The 19364-nt window shown below is 32.6% G+C and overlaps 4 protein-coding genes across 9 annotated transcripts; all 4 read right to left on the reverse strand.

The window, feature by feature from the left end:
- Positions 1 to 3984: 3984 nt before the first annotated feature.
- On the reverse strand, positions 3985 to 6481 carry LOC122634509 (phenoloxidase-activating factor 2-like). Of its 3 annotated transcripts, none has more exons than XR_006328404.1 (7): positions 5781 to 6481; positions 5619 to 5710; positions 5301 to 5533; positions 5005 to 5235; positions 4717 to 4918; positions 4385 to 4637; positions 3985 to 4321 (listed from the first exon to the last, which is right to left on the reverse strand). XR_006328404.1 is itself a non-coding variant. In XM_043823513.1 (7 exons), the coding sequence occupies exons 1-6, from the start codon at positions 5893 to 5895 to the stop codon at positions 4476 to 4478; spliced, it is 1035 nt and encodes a 344-aa protein (XP_043679448.1). In that variant the 5' UTR covers positions 5896 to 6481; the 3' UTR covers positions 3985 to 4321; positions 4466 to 4475. The 3 variants fall into 3 exon arrangements, 2 of the variants coding, with proteins under 2 accessions (XP_043679448.1, XP_043679447.1); XM_043823513.1 differs by having other exon boundaries at positions 4466 to 4637; XM_043823512.1 differs by having other exon boundaries at positions 4440 to 4637.
- A 68-nt stretch (positions 6482 to 6549) lies between these two features.
- On the reverse strand, positions 6550 to 8862 carry LOC122634508 (very-long-chain (3R)-3-hydroxyacyl-CoA dehydratase). Its single transcript, XM_043823511.1, has 5 exons — positions 8511 to 8862; positions 8315 to 8431; positions 8001 to 8235; positions 7819 to 7923; positions 6550 to 7737 (listed from the first exon to the last, which is right to left on the reverse strand). Exons 1-5 carry the CDS (start codon positions 8592 to 8594, stop codon positions 7172 to 7174), a joined length of 1107 nt encoding a protein of 368 aa, XP_043679446.1. The 5' UTR covers positions 8595 to 8862; the 3' UTR covers positions 6550 to 7171.
- Positions 8863 to 9457: 595 nt separating this feature from the next.
- On the reverse strand, positions 9458 to 15703 carry LOC122634510 (LIRP-like). Of its 3 annotated transcripts, none has more exons than XM_043823514.1 (3): positions 15567 to 15703; positions 11717 to 11921; positions 9458 to 11419 (listed from the first exon to the last, which is right to left on the reverse strand). In XM_043823514.1, exons 2-3 carry the CDS (start codon positions 11919 to 11921, stop codon positions 11223 to 11225), a joined length of 402 nt encoding a protein of 133 aa, XP_043679449.1. In that variant the 5' UTR covers positions 15567 to 15703; the 3' UTR covers positions 9458 to 11222. The 3 variants fall into 3 exon arrangements, with proteins under 3 accessions (XP_043679449.1, XP_043679450.1, XP_043679452.1); XM_043823515.1 differs by lacking the exon at positions 15567 to 15703 and adding an exon at positions 14629 to 15327; XM_043823517.1 differs by lacking the exon at positions 15567 to 15703 and adding an exon at positions 12869 to 13120.
- Positions 15704 to 16000: 297 nt separating this feature from the next.
- On the reverse strand, positions 16001 to 19268 carry LOC122634507 (translation factor GUF1 homolog, mitochondrial). Of its 2 annotated transcripts, none has more exons than XM_043823510.1 (7): positions 19050 to 19268; positions 17601 to 18413; positions 17278 to 17517; positions 16932 to 17197; positions 16626 to 16840; positions 16346 to 16558; positions 16001 to 16217 (listed from the first exon to the last, which is right to left on the reverse strand). In XM_043823510.1, the coding sequence occupies exons 2-7, from the start codon at positions 18398 to 18400 to the stop codon at positions 16092 to 16094; spliced, it is 1860 nt and encodes a 619-aa protein (XP_043679445.1). In that variant the 5' UTR covers positions 18401 to 18413; positions 19050 to 19268; the 3' UTR covers positions 16001 to 16091. The 2 variants fall into 2 exon arrangements, with proteins under 2 accessions (XP_043679445.1, XP_043679444.1); XM_043823509.1 differs by lacking the exon at positions 19050 to 19268 and adding an exon at positions 18599 to 18716.
- Positions 19269 to 19364: the final 96 nt, after the last annotated feature.

The raw sequence follows: 19364 nt of genomic DNA on the forward strand, positions 1-19364 counted from the left end.
CCTTCTCTCTCTCTCTCTCTCTTTCTCTCTCACTCCCTCTCTTTCTCCCTCTCTCTCTCTCTCTCTTTCTTTCTCCCTTTTACTCTCTGTATTATTATGATAAAATATTTCGTCGGCCATAAATTCACGTCGGAGATGCGGAGACCCCCGTTGCGCGGGCCACCCGACGCACGTTGCACCGCGATAAACATGCATCGTACGAGTTGCACGTGTACCTACTCCGAGTGCATTCGAACGCGCATTATAAACGCATCTCCTCTCTCCGTACCGAGGTGTCCTCTCTCTCTCTCTCTCTCTCTCTCTCTCTCTTTTCTTTTCTTTTTCGTCTTCTTTCTTTTTTCTTTTTTGTTTCACTCTTCTTACTTATATCTATCCTCTTAGTTCTCTTCTCACCCATGGAACACGGCAGAAGAATATCTCGATTGAATTTAATCAAAACGACGTTGACCAATCCTGAAACTCGTACAGCATCGTACTTAGCTAGTTAAGTATCTTAGAAAGATATTTTTAATTGTTCCTACGTAGAGCGTAGGAATCTCAACGTTTCTTCAACTCGATCAGATTAATCAAGATCTTAGGTTTACGTATCCTTTCATCGTACTTAAATCCCGGTGAAATCGATACATCATAGAAGAAGACCGATCCATTAGATATTCAAAATTATCGAAATTCCATGCTTATTGTTAGATACGAAGATGTAAAGAATCGATGTGCTATTCGCGATACTTTTCATACAACACGTATATGTAGCTATGTACACATTGTAATTCATCGATACCACATAGGATTGGCCAGGCAAACTCCCTTCTCATCCCCCGCCTAGAAATAGGTACATACGCCGGACGAGTCGTGTTTTTTCACGTCCCAGGAAAATATACAAATCAAATTTAGATTGATTTGTTTTCACTACCGTTCGAGATTTTGTTCACTACCGTCTAGGTGGATCCGATGTAAAAATAAACGGTTTTCCGGGGGCACGCGAGCAGCTCTCTGTCTCGTTCCCGACGTGTAATCGACGTCGGTTATATTACATTGTTGCGTGGCTCTACGAGTTGTATAATTTAAAGCAGGGGTTAAAGGAGAGAAAGAGAGAGAGAGAGAGAGAGAGAGAGAGAGAGAGAGAGAGAGACCAAGTGACAAGAGTCGACCTTCGAGCCATTAACTTCTATATAAATCATCTCGTGCTCGTCCTATCGAGCAGATTGGAGGTCCGAAAGGATACCTACCTATTCCTCTGTACCGTCAAAATCGTCATTTTGACTTATGTCATTCGCGCCTATTCAAAATCATATCATATGATTCATGACGGTGAAATAAACGTGTTCTCTTTCTTTTTCCTTTCTTTCTTTCTTTCTTTCTTTCTTTCTTTCTCGCAATGATATCGATCTACCATAGAATTTTACGATGCGAGATCGCGATAAAATTTTATCGATCAAATTTAACGATAAAAATTGTCTTCCCTAACGAGGATATCACGGAAGATCGTAGGACGATATACATTTGTACGAACGTTTAAAGGAGGATTTAAACGAAAGATCCTTCTTCTTTCGGCGCCGTACGTCATCCCTTCGAAGCGACAAAGCGCGGGAAAGCGAGTTTAATCGCGTCCCTCGACGGATGTTACCAGATAGGAGAGAGATCGGTCGAGTTTCAGGATTCTGAGGATCAAGCTGGGAACATTCCATGGTTAAGCATATCCAGGAGGGTCAACTCGACGGAATGAGAGAGAGAAAGAGAGAGAAAAAGAGAGAGAGAGAGTCTGTTTCGAACTTCTCTCGCTGCAGGGATGCCCCGAATTCCGAAAACGACCATCTCTCTCTCTCTTTCTCTCTCTCTCTCTCTCTCTCCCTCTCTTCTCTCGTGGGCGGACCGTATCCCATAAATACTCGCGGTGTAAACAAGACTCGTCGATGTTTGGGCAGCCTCGCGCTCTCGAGTCAGCCACGGATTCGATCGACTGATGTAAACATTTTTACGAAAAATAAACTCGACGTGGGTATCGGCCACCGGCGAGTAATTGCACGTTGCCACGAGACGATAACGCTCACCGTCGATTCCTTGCCACGTTCCGACTAACGGACTCGCGTGTGACTTCGATGAACGTAACGTCGACAAAAATGATTTACGAGAAATACGATACCGCCCAGTTTGACCGCGAACCTCGTTCCTCGATCTTTTTTAACGTTTTCATACCATGTCCTGCAGGTAGGTTTCACCTGATTAGAGTAATTTCTTATTTAAACATCCAAATGAACATTTATACCTATCGAATTTAAAAGAGAAATATAATTAAAAGGTTGAATATGTATTTCGATAAAATTAGTTTATACCATGGTATAAATGTATAAATGTAAATAAGTATGTTATAGATAGATAAATATTTTATTTCTTTACAAATGAAAAACGTAATGACGTACGATCCAACATCGAGATTTTAGTGTAATCACGGCTACGGAGAGACGTTCTCACGAGTTCCATCGTAATTATTACGACTTACGATAGAAAGTAATTTTACCGTGGAATGATCTATGGGACATCTGATGCGTATATGCAAGTGGAATAACAACGGCGCACGACGAACGTTAAAGACAAAACTGGCAATTACACGCGGTTCGCCTAATCGTAAAACGAAATACATACTAAGAGAACGTAGTCGCCGACATTACCGTCGTCGTGATGTTGTAACTCGCCGTAAATCAACGGACATCTTGCCGAGTCAAAGATTGTATGTAAAAGTTCGTTCGACGTAATGTTAATAACAAATTGTAAAAGGTATCTTTAATAGAGGTACTTGTATTGAAATTTAACATTAACACCTTTGAAATATCTTTTATATCGACTCGTTTGATCTCGTTCCAATAAAAATAGATATTAACCTGTTCGTAAGTTATTACCGATTTATTCTGTAGAAAATATTATTATTATACGATAATATCGATCGGTTGCGAATAAAATGATTAGCAAAGAAACATCGATCGTGTCTCGTGACCACAACGAATCAACGTTGGTTCTTCTCAACGAGCAAACGAGAGACGGTGTTTCCTCGGTACACACCGAGGCACACCGACAAAAGTCCGATCGGTTAAGAAAAGAAAGAAAGAAAGAAAATAAGAAAAGGAAAGAAAAGAAAAAGAAAAAGAAAGAAAAGAAATAAAAGATAAAGGGGAGTCGGGGTGGGTCGTTACGCGAACGATCACAGGTGTAGTTCGAGCGCAACCTGCAGTCTATAAACGCAGTGAGCCTTTGGAAGGAAGAAAAAGAAAAAGAGGTAAAAGAAAGAAAGAGAGAGAGAGAGAGAGAGAGAGAGAGAGAGAGAGAGAGAGAGAGAGAAAAGGAAAAGAAAGAGAAAGAAAAGGAAAACGAAATCTCGAGAGGGAGTGGGAGAAGAAAGAGAGAAGGCAAGAGAGAAAGAGAAAGAGAAAGAGAAAGAGGGAGTCAAGTGCTCCGCCCCAGGTAGATGGCAATATGGCCGCTGAAGGAATCGCAGGAGTTCAAGCCACGACGCCGACGTCGCCGTGACGCCCGCGTTTCACTCAAGCCACCTCAAGCTACCTACGTTTGCGGCTACGACACTCCTCCTACTCGTCGAGACGGTCGACGCCTACCCTCCCCTACCCTTTTTACACTCCCACCCGCACTCCCCACTACTCTTCAACAAGCACCACACACCGCATACCGCGCGTACCAATCCACCAATACGAGATTCTAAACGGACTGACACGTGCACTGTGAGAGGGAATCAGTGTACAGAAAATCGAAATATGTGATAGTAGCAGATCCCAATCGATCCAATACTCGCTCCTTCCGAGAATTCATTTCTTTTTCAACGAATATAAAAAGTTAGTTCGATAGTTTTTATTTTATTTTATTCTCGATATTATCATTCGTAATTTAATATTTCCTGGATAATTCTTAACGCAAATTTCTTTCTTCTTTCGCTTTTTCTTTTCCCTTTTATTTCACACTTTATTCTATTCAGTTTCTATACGATTTTTGTTTTAAATATTGCGTTACTTTTATTTCCATAGTGATATAAATAATTGACAGAAGACATATAATCATTTAAAAACGATTGACAGAGAACACATGATAGTTCATACGTAATTGACAGAAAACATATGGTCGTTTATAAAAATTGACAGGAAACATATGATCGTTTTAATTCACTTTTTTTTTAACCATTTAGTACCATCGAGATAGAAAGGTGGCAGCACATTGTGGACATCAAGTTATACGCCATCTAACAGTAATTAAAGGAACTTTGTTGTTTTTTTAGTCATACGAGGTGATGTCGATAATCTCTCAAGTCGATAATTTAATTCTGTAAAATGAAAAAATTAAATTATTTGAAAAATGAAAATTCTCTCGTATATAAAATTATTACCTAAAATCAACAATGAAATGTATTAAAGTTTATTAATATTGTTTAATCAACTAACTTCATGAATTATACATCCAGATTTATGAATTGTAATTTATGACTGAGTTAATTTCTCATTTATCCAGGAATTATAATTAATCACATTGACGTATACACCTGGAATTCCACCAGTTGCGCAACCAATACCCCATGTTACCATCCCAATAATTTGCCATTGACTACCTGACTCACATACCAAAGGTGCACCTCCATCTCCCTACAAAATTATTTAATGCATAATGATTTTAAATATTATGCAATGGAAGTACATCAAAATTTAATTTTGAGTTTTCTACCGTGCACGCATCTTTTCCTGATTCTCCTCCTGCACATATAAAACTAGTTTTGTCAAGCATAAAGGATTGTCCTACTTTTGTAGTACGAAGAGCAGTTTCACAATTACTTTGATTTACTATAGGAACATCAACTTCTTTGAGTGTACTTTGATAAGTACCACTATTACCAAATGCGTTCTTTCCCCAACCTGATACCCAACATCTTTAAAAATATTAATACGTTAATGTGTTAGGAAATAAATCAATTTCAATTCTATATACTATACCATCAAAACTTAGAAAATATACCTTGTTTGTGCAGCTGGTACTGAAGTAGGAAGACATATAGTATTAATATTTGGACTACTTGCAATAGGTACAGATGAGCTTAATCTAATAACTGCTACGTCATTCTGAAGATTTAGTGAATTATAAGAAGGATGTACAAATATTTTTTGTGCATTGTACTCTTTATAAGGATAAGTTTCTGAAGAACTTTGTCCATTCCATTCACCAAGTCTTACTTTGAGACCACCAGTCCTATGAGAAATATACATAAAGTATTTAGGTCTTCAATGCAAAAACAAAAGTGATGTCACACTTACAAATAAGGAGTTACTTTATGAGCAACAGTAAGAACATGATTGGCATTAATAAGAGCCCCTGATCCAATATATGAATTACTTGATGTTAAAAGTGCTGCTTGCCAAGGATATTCTCCATAACTAGCAACTCCTTCTGGTTGAGTAGTAAGAGCTATTTTTCTTACTCCACAACTAGCATCAATTATATTTCCTGATGTACAACAATATATCAATCCTCCTGAACAAGTCATACCCTGTATAATGAAACAAACAGCTAAGAAAAACATATATATAGAAATATACTGTACGATACATTACATAAAGTAAATATATTCCTACCGTGTTAACAATTCTTATATCAATTCCATTATTACCGCCAACATTACAAGTGCCTGCAGCTACACATCTACATCCCGTAGATGTAGTACTAGCTAAAATATCAACGAGAATACTTACTTAATAATTTCACGAGTTAATTATTAAGAATGAATTGATACCTACTTGGTGGCATAGTGTTAGTAGTCGTAGTACCATCAAAAACAATTGTATTAGTCTGTGCTTTAACACATTTTTGTATAAAGCTCATAATCATTAATATATAAAAAAAGTTATACATTTTGCAGATAGAAAATAAAAAACTGCGTCTATAAAAGGAACTAGTCAATACGACGGACGATAGAAAAACTAACTTTTATGCTCCCATTTGGATTTATATATATAATGTATTATACGCATTACGCGCCCTATATTCATATTCTCTTTTGTTATAATTTTGAAAGAAACATATTAAATGAATTATCCAAGCGTGTCAAAAGTTCCTAACGAGAGTTTTTTCCTCGTAACAATGAATAAATACTATTTATAAAGTGTGACATTACAATCTTATAAATAAATTACTTCCTGTTACAATTATATTCATCATTGTCGTCTGCTATACTTATACATAATAATAATAGTGATAGATCATCATCTATTGCAGAATTTCCTGAACAAATTATTACTAATGAGGGATCTGTGAATACACGTTGTTACGTTAATCATATTTCATTGGAAATTAAAGCGAGGTCAATAATCCGGAATTTCCAACGAAGATGACTCATTCGTGATTTTATTACAACATTATTACTTTAGATTTACGATTTGACAAATATAAAATCATGTGTTCACAAAAATAATATTTATACGTATAATTTTCGAAAGGTGTATATATATATGTGTATTTGTGTGCGTGCGTGCGTGCATGTGTGTGCTCGTCGAATAAATTTAAATCTTTTTTGACAGAATTTTAATTTATTGGTATACATTCGTCTAAAAAAATTTTGTCAATGAGATACGAAACATCTAGAAAATAATGAATCAATGTGCAAGAGTCTAAAGAGTAATTCGTCAATAAATCACGGCATGTCTATAATATATTTAATCGATATACGAATTTCAATCATTGACTAACTATTCCGCAGAATTATTTTTATTTCGCTTATCATTTTGATTAATTTTAAATAACAATAAAAAAAATAAATAAATAAAAATATATAGACATAAACATTCATTTCACAATGATGATCTCAATTTAATCATATCGTATGATTAAGATTAGCTTGAGTAAAAGTTTAATAGTTAATTATGATTGATAATTAAATAGCTTCATTTTAATCATTGAATTAAATATCAATCAACATTGTATTATACAAAAGCTTGAAGAAATATAGAAATACATGTTACTAACAGCCATAGTAAATATTATATAATAATTAATACATATTCCTTATGTATATCCCTTATGTATAAAAACTTAAGAAAAATTATAATTCATTATGGCATATATTCTGCTAAAGATAGAGATACCTTTGGCTTTTATATTAAGTTATATTTATATATGATGTAAAATGAAGTTATGTGTATTTCCTTTTTATATTAGATTTCCCAAGTTTTTTAAAGCGAGCATGATTCATATGTGACATCATTGTATAAATACCAGGTATACATAAGAATAATAAATAAATTCGCAAAAAAGTCGGAAAATCAAGAGAAAAATTTAACGAATTTGGTAACGATACGGTAAATCGTTGCGTTTCTTCAAAATACGGAATGTTACGTAAAATTATAATACCTTCGCATATTACGCCTAATGGATATAATGGTATCCATATTGTATACCTTAACCACATTAAAAAATAAAAGTCTATATTCAATAATTGTGTAATATAATATAAATATCTGATTATTTCCACTGAGCTCCACACAATAAAGAGATAAAATACAACTGGTTTAGTTTGCATACGTGATTCTCCTTCTATCATGCAAAATAGAACAAATGCTCTGCCTCCTACTTGCATGAAAGGCATCATTATACTACCTTTGGTATATCCAAATAAAGGGTGCATAACTTCTAAAAATTGTAGCAACTGTATAAATTTCATTGGATTTCCAACAGTAGCATATGTATATTTTATAGAAGCTGCAATTAATAATATAGTTATGATTGAAATTATAATAGAATAGTATGTCTGAAGATTGATACAATATACTAAGTGCAAACCTGGTCCATCACGAGAATATTTCACACTCATAACGACAAGAATATAAAGAAATCCAACAAATTGACATAAGTTGTAGATGATCAAATATACTTTCTTGAAATCCTCTGTTTTATATAAATTGCTCAAATTAATATAATGTATAGGATAAATATTGATATTGATTTGTATATAATATTTCTACCTTTCCTATAGCCAAGTTCTTCTTTATGCAATTTATCATACATATCAGGGTAATCGGTACAAACATCTCGTTTCTCATATTCATTATCATCCATATCCTCGCTTTTCCATTTATCAAAATCTACTTTAAGCCATGGTGGTTTTTGTGGTTGACTAGTCAATCGTGGCCACCATCCATAATACTTCTTTTTCAATGTAAAATCTATCTGACGATCGATTACTTTGTAATTGCTTTCCTACAAGGTACAATTATTACACATATAAAAAATTATACTTTAGATGATTAATTTGATTATATCTTATACTTAAACATACATCAGGATTAACAAATTCGTGAAAGTCAATACTAAATCCATAATTATTGCAGCCTCTTGCACCTTGACCGTATGCATTTATTTGCAATTTTTTTTCTTGCAAATTAATATTAATATCCTATGAAACGTATTAAAATCTTAATAATTAAGTATTCAATCTATAAAATATACTTCTATATTGACAATAACTTATATACCTTAACGTCAGCCAAATCGACTTTTAACGTAACCTGATTCTCTGTTTGAGCCCAATATACGAATGGATTGTACGTTTCTGTCATTTTGACATTTTCTTGTCACAGCGAAGTTATAATTTTTTAATTTGAAAAAAAGAAGGAATGTTGAGTGTAATGAATTTTACTACTCTCTATAAAGTTAGTTCTCGCGTTTCTACTAATGACTTTATAATGCTTTCGTTCGATAATAATTAAGTTTAAAGTAAATGATATTTGTTCACACACGTATACACTAATTGTACATAACGTTTTTCACCACTTTCCACTCCATTCCAGGGAATGACTTTAGCGACAAACATGGACAGAATATGAACTATAAGACAGTGTTTCTCTCTGTGAAACATACAATCAAATTAGTGTACAATAAAAATTTTTAATAAAAATAATAAAGTACTTTTGTAACAAAAGCTTACACGTATTAAAAGAATAGTACTTTTGACAAAAGCAAAAGAAAACTATATGATACATTACACTTCTTCGAAGATAACTAAAAAGTGTTAATCGATTGTATAACCTTTTTATATTTTTTATTTCTTATTAATTATTTATATAAATAGCTAAAGCGTATTTAAACGCATTCATTAACTCGATATTAATTGTGATCAAATAAATAAGAAATAAAAAATAATATATAAAAAATAATAGTAGACAACAGTAAAAAAAAATCGCTGATGCATATCTTGAATTCTGAAATATATGAAAATAATGACGAATATAAGTCTTAATAAATCTTAAACCTTCGTTTTTAAAATGATATCTTGTTGATCAAAATCGGTCAAGAATTACGTCTGTACACGTTGTTGACATAAATCATTAGAAAAACAGTGATAATGAACAATTATAATGAACGGTTTCAATTTATATTTAATTTTGTATTCTCATGGTCAAAGGTCAAATTAAAATTCCAGTTCAATTGTCGAATGACCATTGGTCGTTAATATCTTTTATTCATTTATCGATTAAAAACAACATTGACTATATTTACTAAAGCTTCAAATCGCGGGAACAGAATGTTTACAAAATTATCTTTATTACAATACATTTAGAAATTTTGTCACATTTTGAACATATAATAAAATAGGAGAATAGGAAATGTCTAATAAATAATACATGTCATTTTATTTTTTATTTTTCTTTTTTTTCAATATATATTCGATCGATCAGCTAAGAAAAAGCGATAGTTTGCAGTATAAGAGATATAAAGGATTCATGAATCAGCGAAAGTTGTTAATGACGGTATAGTAATGTTGCTTCTTTATCATCTTTGTATGATGATTAAATATAAATAAATTGAAATCAATTGCGATAGCAAGCATGGACGATTACAATGGTACTGTTTACAATGCAACGATTTAATCTCGGCGAATTTTTACACTACGCATTATTAAAATGTATCAACAAGGTGTGCTTCCAAATATAACCTCAAAGTACATAGCGTTGCGACATTATGAGCGAAGATCTTTTTCAGATCGTAGAATGATTGAAAATTTTCAAATTAGATTATTAGAAATCTATAATCGCTCTTACGAATGTAAAACGATCTTTAATAAGCTATGACCTTGTCAAATTTTTGCTGCAAACTATCCTTGCAAAACATAGCACAATTCACGCGCACACGCACACTCACTATATATATATATATATTTTTATATATATATAATATATCTCTTGAAATTTTTTTTTTGCTATCCTCGCTCGAATCCAATGGACGTTTCTTATTTTCCAATAGATTTCTATCTAAGAAATGCCGAGTATTCGGCTACACGAATTTACAAATTCGTATTCCACATCTTAAGAATAAAAACTTAAGAATCGAAATTTGTAATCGATCAATATTCGCAAGATCGAACGCGCCCTAATGATCCTCGTGTTCCTAGATTCTTCAACTAGAATGAAAATATATTTCATCGATACATCTCGTCAACTCCGATCGAAATCCAATTACTCGAACTTTCAATCTCAATTACACAATCTTAGTGGATAATTGTATCGTTAAATATTCGCGGCTGTAAAGTTAATATTACCATAAAAATTTAAGAAACCATTCGCTAAAAAGCATACTTCGAACGTTCTGAAATTACTTCGATTATATATATATATATATATATATATATATATATATGTATGATGTATGTATGTATGTATGTATATATGTATGTATGTATACTAACTTTGAACAATATTATTTCATTCAAGAAACGATTAACAATCGCAGTTTTCATTGACGCAAACTCAATGTTTGTTTTTGTATTATGGAAATCTACGAAGTAATTCATCGATAATTCACAAGATATCTAGGCACGTGGTTAGTCATTGATTTAACCTAACATATATGTCTTTAATGTTTTTTTTCTCAGGCCGAACGTTCGTAAGCAAGCAGTAGGCGAATGTTTCTGATCCTCGCAAAATGCATGTTGTTTATTTACGTGAAGTTATTTGCGGATCATCCAGTGTCCTTGTTTTTTATATGCATTTAAACGTGTATAAAGCTTTCAATAGGTGTCGCGCAAAGACATGTATATTAATTGTCATTTATCACATTATAGTATTACAGAAGAGAATAATGGTAAAGCAGAGATCTGATACGGTATTATCATCGGTATTATCACATTTATGGTAGTAGACGAAGAGAAGAATGGTAAAACAGAGACCGATGTTACTGACCGTCGATGATTATTGCGCAACACGACCGCAATAACTAGTTAATTCCTGAATCGAGCATGGTTTCACGCAGCACTCATCGTAAACGCCCCTAGATTCTCTTCGGAAACGTGTACCGGCGAAACGACCCATCATTGCGTTAGCTGTAACTGCCGATCTAAACGGATATGATTCGTCGTAAGCAAACGGATAATCGTCCATTTCCATTTCTGAAAATAACGCAATAACATATATTTGATTAGTTTCTTTTACAAGAATTATATTTGCGAAATAATGGGCTTGAATATTTGAATAACTATTGCATCTTCGATTGAAACGGTGTTTAGAAAAAATGCACTTTACGCAGTCACTCATTTTTGAATCGAATTACATACGTTTCATATTATTTTGCTTTAATTTGATTCATTAAAAAAGAACGTCTTGAATATCTAACGAAATGAGATACAAGGTATGTATTAAGGTTATAAAATACGCATATTCATATATACAATGTTACCATAACTTACCCTGCCCGTTCTTTTTGAACATAGAATTGTAGACGCCGTCGCAAAGCAATCCAAGTGCATTCGATAGATTTTTCCCGCAATATTTATGCAGCGTCTGCGACTGTCGCTTATCTTGGAACGAGTACTGAGTATTTCCGAATTGTATTAAGAAACACGTTACGACGAGCACGAAAGCCACAAAGGCGCTGAATCGATATGTAGACATCTGTAAACAAAGTTGAAGAGACGCGTTTTTTTTTTTTTTTATAAGAAAAAATGTAAATTTAGTCTGTAGGTCATCTTATTGAATATCTTTATCAACGCGCACTTTGCTACGACTTATTAATCCGACTAAATTTACAAACAAATAATACATTTGACACAATTATAATACTCTTTTCTTTTTGTCTCTGATTCATTTAAATTAGATAAAAGAAAAATTATCTCAACAAGAGTTGGTCAACGTTGATGTAAGACGTCGATTAGTTTCGAAGATTAATTCAGTTAGATTTTGTAATCATTGAGGTAGTAGACAAATCGCGGCTATCGTGAAGACGTTCGGCTAGACATTGCTACATTGTGAACATCGCATAACGTGGAATGAGGATAGTGGTCTGCTTGTTTATATTTTAGCTCCGAGTCATTGAATCTCCAAGATAATTATACTGTTGTTTTGATATGCGAAAATAGGGCCGTTATCCACGAGACGCATTCTGGCGCCACGTTGACTGGAACTCTACCCGTTGATTTCAGAAAAGCTGAACGAATACACACGATTTTTTTCTTTAGAGAAAGAGAGAGAAAGAGATCGAGCACAAACAAATTTCTACTAAGAAATGTTGAAGAAAAAACAATCTTTATAAACATTATAGATACTCATTGATAAATCATAACTTTCCATTCGTATAAAAAACATGTAATTCAAAGCTGATATTAATTTGATTTTGCCGAATTATATCGTTCTTTAATGTAGTAACAGAATTAGAAAATCGTATAAGATTCTTGGAAAAAATCTCGAAATCAAAAGTCGATCGTTAAAACTTAGTAGAGTTAACGAATTGCATTCGTAATATTACTTGGTAGACGCGTGCCAGACTCGGTGCTTAGCAAACAATGACTTTACCACTCACATCAAAACAAGTAACATAAATATCTAGGTATAATGATACTGACCAGAATTAGCGAGTCTAATAAAATTCATCAATGTCTAATAATATATATCGACGTTTGTGAGAGTACATCAAAGACGATAACAACTTTCTCTCTGTCTCTTTTTCTTTCTCTCTCTCTCTCTCTCTCTCTTTCTCTCTTTCTCGAGGAAGTTATGCAAGGAATCTGGTTTGTCTCTTCTTTCTTTTCCTTTCTTTTTATTCCTTCTTTTTCTCTTTTCAGAGAATCGTGAAGTACATCGAGACGAATTCAATGACCTACGATAAAGTGGCCGTACTCGTGAGTCAACATCGCTATACGGAGGCGCGACGTGCTATTTCTCGTCGAACTTCAACTCCTAATATCTCCCAATTAAGTGAAACGACGTCGTTGTCGTTCTCGTTGTCGTTGTCGTTGTCGTTGTTGCGCCTGGCTTATCTCGCATTCGCGAAAAGAATCGCGGTTGCTTTTATTTACGAAAGGTCAAGATTAACTCCGATATGAATCTGATAAAGGAACATGTACGAGAGAAGCACGAAACAATGTCAATTTATTGACGGCAAAGGACCGATAAATTTGATACGTTGATTAACCACAACAAGAAATAGGTATACGTTATTTCATGTTTCAAACGACGTATGCATTAAAAATAATTACATCGTATCTTAATTAGTCGCTAAAACGGAACACTCCTAATACGCACTCCTCGTTTAAAAAAATACTCCTCGTTTAAATAACCCGTTCATTGGCTTTCCGTATTGCGACGATTGTAAGGAAAGGACTGTAAGGAGAGGCACACGCTCTCCTCGATAACGGAATGCCCGCAAATTGAAAAGAGGACTCATCCCAGACTATGACCTATTGTTGCACGCATTAATTTCTCTCTCTCTCTCTCTCTCTCTCTCTCTCTTTCTCTCTCTCTCTCTCTCTCTCTCGTTATTATCTGAAGCGCCACTGGCTGAGACAAGTAATAAATACGTGTATATAACAGTTGGAAAGATACTATACGAATGCAGTTATAGTCACCGAGAGGGAATGCACTCATCTTCGACGAACGCAGTCACAGTGGGGTGATCGACTTTTCCGATTAAAAGTGTTGCCACTTTGCTCGGAAATCTTAAAACTTCGTCTGAATTCTTTGCGACAGAGAGAGAGAGAGAGAGAAAGAGAGAGAGAGAGGACAAATATTTGTTTCATTTTTAAATATTTTTCTACTATTTCTATCATTTCTATTATTTTTCACGATCTCACGATTAATCACATTTTCATTTCTTTTTATTTCTTTCCTCGCTTGACGTAAGAAAAGTGTAATATAAAAAGATGATCGTCTAGTTTTTATCGACGATCACGAAATATGTATTTCGTAAACGATGTGACGAGTCAGCAGCATCCCCATCGGTTCTTCACGAGATATACAATATTTCAGATATAACTTCGTCTTTATAACGAAGAAGAAGATAATTATTTTTCTTTTTATTTCCTCCTCCTACTTTACAACGTACTTTAGATGATTTCTAATCTAATCTCTTTCTATTTTTCCTTTTTCTCTATTACTTATACTCTCTCTTTCTCTCTTTCTCTTTCTTTTTTTCTAATTCAAAACGAAACTTTATGCCATTTATGTTTACACAATGATCGAACGCCGAATTCAAATTCCAAAACATGAACTGTTTTTTTCTAATTCAAGACGAAACTTTAGGACTCTTATATTTATACAATAATCGAACGCAATTTAAATTCGAAGACACGAACATATTCTGTCTTGAATGTCAACTAATATGTACCTTCTTCTCGGTACTTCTCCCTCACGAGCCACTTTCTCACGTCTGTATTTTTCCAGGTCTACTTTTCAAAAATGCAGGATCAACGGCCAGTCGATTTCCGTGAATCTCTCCTCGATATAAGAGTCATTCTCAAACGCACCCCTAATCGACTTAACACGCGATTTCTTCCCGGTGACATAAGTAAAGATCACGAATTTAGCTTTCCTTTTGCACTCGTTGAAACGCCGATCTTTATCGACTCTTCGATCCAACGTGAAACATTCTTCTTTGAAGGATAATAATTTCGATATCTTATATACGATATATATATACATATATATCTACACTGGCATACGTACATACGTCGATATAAATATTAATAATATTAAAACAAACACAATTTCGCACACGACTTCGCACACGATCCTTTTCTTGATCCTTATTCGGGAGACGATCGAGGAAACGAATGCGTCTGAACCGGCCGAGTGCCAACGAACGACTCGTCGCTGGTAAGAAGAGGAACGTAAACGAGCGAAAGATTCGTTTGTTTATATTGTTATTATTTTATATAACGAAGATTTACGAACGTTTGAAGGATATTATATAACAATAGAAGGTAGCAAATATGTAGTTGGAAGTGAAACTATAATAACATAAATATTGAAATGTTACTTTTGCAAGTGATTATATCTATTACAAATCTTTTCTTCTAGCACAAGATTAAACATTTTTCATTCGTGATCTATATACTCTATAAAGATTAAATAATATTCAAATGTAATGTGTGTGTGTGTGTGTGTGTATGCACACACACACACACACACCATGTCTCTCCATAATTTAACATTAAAACCGAAAAAAGGGGTACATTAACGAGAAGTATTCAACATATAGTCGTCGAGTAAATGCGAAAGTAAATAAAAAATTCTTGGAGATTCCAAAAAGATCGAAATACTCACCGTAAAGATAGACGGTGGTTATCCTTAGTCGATGAGAGCGTACGTATTATGACGACCTAAAAGAGGGCAACCTCCCTTATAAACGCTCTGATCACCGGTAAAAAAATTGAACAGCATAGACATGTTCATTACACACGTTACGAAAGCACCTGTCAGCTTATCTTAGTTGAACACCACCAATAACGTCGCGTTCATAAGGAAGAGCAACCAACCGTATATCGTTCCAATTTTACCCTCAACGACGTTTAGCTAAAATTCTAGAATGTTTTACTTCCGCTAGATACCTTTCACTTTTATTTATACGCCAAATAATGTAAACAGACAGGCAATCGATTAGTTATCAAATGATCTTAAGCTATTTTTCTCTTCCTTTAGTATAATTAACTCCTCTCCGCCAAAAGCAAGAATTCTCGATGAACCATGAAATATTTGCCTTAATGTTCGACCTTTTATTCTTATTTTATATATTCTTTTTATTTTTGTGTTCAAAGTAAAAATCCTATGTATATATATATACACGGTAAATTATCGTTTGAGTACATTTATAAATGTTTCTCGTGGCAAGGAAATGTTTCCGATCATACGCATTCTGTTCTTTCCCTGTTTTTGTTTTGCCAATAATTTCATCCTTCTTGTAACATCACCTCCATACTAAAACGTATAAAATGTATATAAATATATACATATACATATACATATATATAGTTTTTTTTATGTAATTTATATTTAATTTATCGTTTTTTATAGCAAATAAAATATAGCTCCATGTGAGTTTTTACCAATTTTGCAGTAACGTCTTTTCTATATGCTTTCAAAGTCTCCCTTGCAAGTATCTTACTTCCAACTGCTGCTTGTATTGATATTTCAAATAATTGTCTTGGAATGATATCCAAAAGTTTATTACACATTCTTTTACCCACTTCTTTTGCTTTAGTACAGTGCACAATTGTACTTAATTCTTCTACAATATTACCATTTAAGAGAATATTTAACTGTAAGAAAAAAAGTAACACTAATCATTGAATGTGAATAAGTTAAATTAACGATTGTGCTTTTTACCTTCACAATTTCAGAAGAATGATATCCATCATCTTCATAATCAAAACTTGCATATCCAGAAGTGAGAGTTTTCAATGTATCATGAAAATCAAGAACTACTTCATTTAATGGCATTGAAAATTTTAATAACGTTCTATTATTTCCAATAGTTTGGGTAAATTGTTCAATCCCACGTTTCTCAAGACACAATGAAATTACCGGTCCTATATACTTATCTATTTTAACATATGTGTATCAATATATACCAATAATAACAGACATTAAATTACGATTAATTATTACACTGTTATTTAGAAAAAGATATACCTGGTGTTATAATAGTACCAAGGATCATTGGCTCATAATATTCTACTGTAATTTGTTTATCAGGATAGTCAATAGGATTATTGAAGACAACTATATCTCCTTTATATCGTATTATATTTTTTTGTCCTTTAATTTTGGCCTTATATGTGACACCAGGTGCTGTAACTATTGGTTCTGTACCATATTCCTGTTCTAATCTTTGTATAAATACTTCCATATGCAAGAGTCCTAAAAATCCAGCTCGCCAGCCGCGTCCAAGTGCAGCACTAGAACAATATTATTATTAATTAATAATTAAGTATGCAACTGTTTTATTATATTGTTCACTCACGAAAATAATCAATACCTAGAATTTGATACAATTTCAACAGCACTATCATTTAAAATAAGTTTATCAATTGCACTTTGTAATGCAAGAAAATGTGATTGATCCATAGGATATACACCAGCAAATACCATCGGTTTTATTGCTGTAAATCCACCTAATGATTCTACAGGGTGACCTTTTTTATATAAAGTATCTCCAATATGTGCTTCTTTAGAAGATCTCATATTACATTTTATACTTCCAACCTCTCCTGCAAATCTACAATTGTATTTTAATTATAATTATATATAATATATTTAAGCATAAAAAAAAAATACACATATATAAAATTCTATACTTACAAAGTTTTAATAGGTTCTTCCTCAGGTCTTAAAAGTGCTACCTCTTTAATTTCATAAGATTTTTTGCTAGCAAAAGATGTAATATGTTCACCAACAGATAAAGATCCATCCTTCACATATATTAAGGAAACAGCTCCTTTATATTTGTCATACCAGCTATCAAATATTAGAGCACGAAATGGTAAATTCCTATTTACAGGTGGAGGTGGAAGCCTTTTGAGTATAGCTTGTAATAATTCATCAACACCTGTTCCTAATTTGGCAGATATTTTTAATACATCTTTTTCATTTATATTAAATAATGTTTCTAATTGATTCTTTACTCTTTCTGGATCTGCCATTGGTAAATCTATTTTATTTATAACTGGTATTACTACAAGCTCTCTTTTAATAGCCAAGTAAAAATTTGCAACAGTTTGCGCTTGTACTCCATCATTTGCATCCACTAATAATATAACACCTTGACAAGCTGCTAATGAACGATATACCTCAGATGAGAAATCTACATGACCTGGAGTATCTATCAAATTTAAAAGATAATTTTGTCCTTTATAAGAATATATAAGGGAAGCAGTCTGAGCTTTCACCGTAATTCCACGTTCCTTTTCTACTTGCAATGTATCTAATACTTGTTTTCCTGAATTTCTTTTTATAGCACCAGTAATTTCTAGAAGTCTATCAGCAAGGGTACTTTTACCATGATCAACATGGGCTATTATACTAAAATTACGGATATTTTCGATAGGTATTTCATAAGTTTTTTCAACATTCTCATTTGTACTATACGTTTGTTTTTGCATATATAAACACCTCCTAAAAGAATATATTATTATAAGTAATTGTAAAGTGTTCATTAACAAGTCTCATAGTTTAAATAAATCAATAATACTTTTCTCAATCTATTTATATTTAATAGATTAAATATTATTGATAATATTATTGATAAATATTATTGATAATAAACATATAATTAATTTTATTTTATAACCTATACTTACGTCCCATGTTTTATTTTATCTGTATTGTTAAAAATATAATTAATCTGTATCCTATTTAAACGTTTTACGAGTTTACAGAATACCATTATATAATATAAAATAAATATGCATATATATATATATATATATATGTGTGTGTGATGTGTATATTTATATTATTTAATTTATATTATTGACTATCAGATTCCATGGTACCAAAAGTTTATTTTAACAGTATTCTGATAGGTTAATAAATATTTTTTTTCTTGTATTTTTCATTTAATAAAAAAATATTCTTCTCAATCTTGTTGTTTTGATTAAAAAGTAAACTTCTTCTTGAAAAAAGATATAATCGTTACACTATTGTTTATAATATTAATATTTATATCATTTGAATTAACTTATTATAATTTGATTGCTACTAATCAGTTCAAATGAACGTGTATTGCTTGTATTTATACAATGTGTATACCTTATTTTTCATTGCTATTATTATATTGTTAATTTTTATTCTTTTTTAGCACTATAACTATTTATCTTCTATAAAGTTCACAAATATTTTAACTTTTGCCTCATATCGCGTAACTCTATACAACTTTATGCAATTTTTATACTGTTTGTCGTCACATCGTTTTTAATATAAAATGCAAAGTGTACAGTTCAATAGAGGTGCATTATACAAAATATATAAATGCGAACGTGTATGTATGTATGTGTATGTGTGTACGTGCGTGTGTATATATATATATATATATATATATATATATATAAAACTCTTAGAAAATGA

This window comes from Vespula pensylvanica, chromosome 15, assembly GCF_014466175.1.
Source record: "Vespula pensylvanica isolate Volc-1 chromosome 15, ASM1446617v1, whole genome shotgun sequence".
Taxonomy (NCBI): Eukaryota; Metazoa; Arthropoda; class Insecta; order Hymenoptera; family Vespidae; genus Vespula; species Vespula pensylvanica.

Excerpts from the sequence above, each read along its gene's own strand:
- LOC122634509 (XM_043823513.1), bottom strand. The coding sequence starts at position 5,895 with ATGTATAACTTTTTTTATATATTAATGATTATGAGCTTTATACAAAAA. Across the intron at positions 5,711-5,780 it reads TACTAACACTATGCCACCAA|CTAGTACTACATCTACGGGA; the intron begins GTAGGTATCAAT and ends TTGATATTTTAG. Across the intron at positions 4,638-4,716 it reads CAGGAAAAGATGCGTGCACG|GGAGATGGAGGTGCACCTTT; the intron begins GTAGAAAACTCA and ends ATAATTTTGTAG.
- LOC122634508 (XM_043823511.1), bottom strand. The coding sequence starts at position 8,594 with ATGACAGAAACGTACAATCCATTCGTATATTGGGCTCAAACAGAGAAT. Across the intron at positions 7,924-8,000 it reads AGAACTTGGCTATAGGAAAG|AGGATTTCAAGAAAGTATAT; the intron begins GTAGAAATATTA and ends TATATAAAACAG. Across the intron at positions 7,738-7,818 it reads ATATTCTCGTGATGGACCAG|CTTCTATAAAATATACATAT; the intron begins GTTTGCACTTAG and ends TATTAATTGCAG.
- LOC122634510 (XM_043823514.1), bottom strand. The coding sequence starts at position 11,921 with ATGTCTACATATCGATTCAGCGCCTTTGTGGCTTTCGTGCTCGTCGTA. Across the intron at positions 11,420-11,716 it reads GTTCAAAAAGAACGGGCAGG|AAATGGAAATGGACGATTAT; the intron begins GTAAGTTATGGT and ends CGTTATTTTCAG.
- LOC122634507 (XM_043823509.1), bottom strand. The coding sequence starts at position 18,684 with ATGGTATTCTGTAAACTCGTAAAACGTTTAAATAGGATACAGATTAAT. Across the intron at positions 17,518-17,600 it reads GAAGAACCTATTAAAACTTT|ATTTGCAGGAGAGGTTGGAA; the intron begins GTAAGTATAGAA and ends ATACAATTGTAG. Across the intron at positions 17,198-17,277 it reads GAAATTGTATCAAATTCTAG|TGCTGCACTTGGACGCGGCT; the intron begins GTATTGATTATT and ends ATATTGTTCTAG.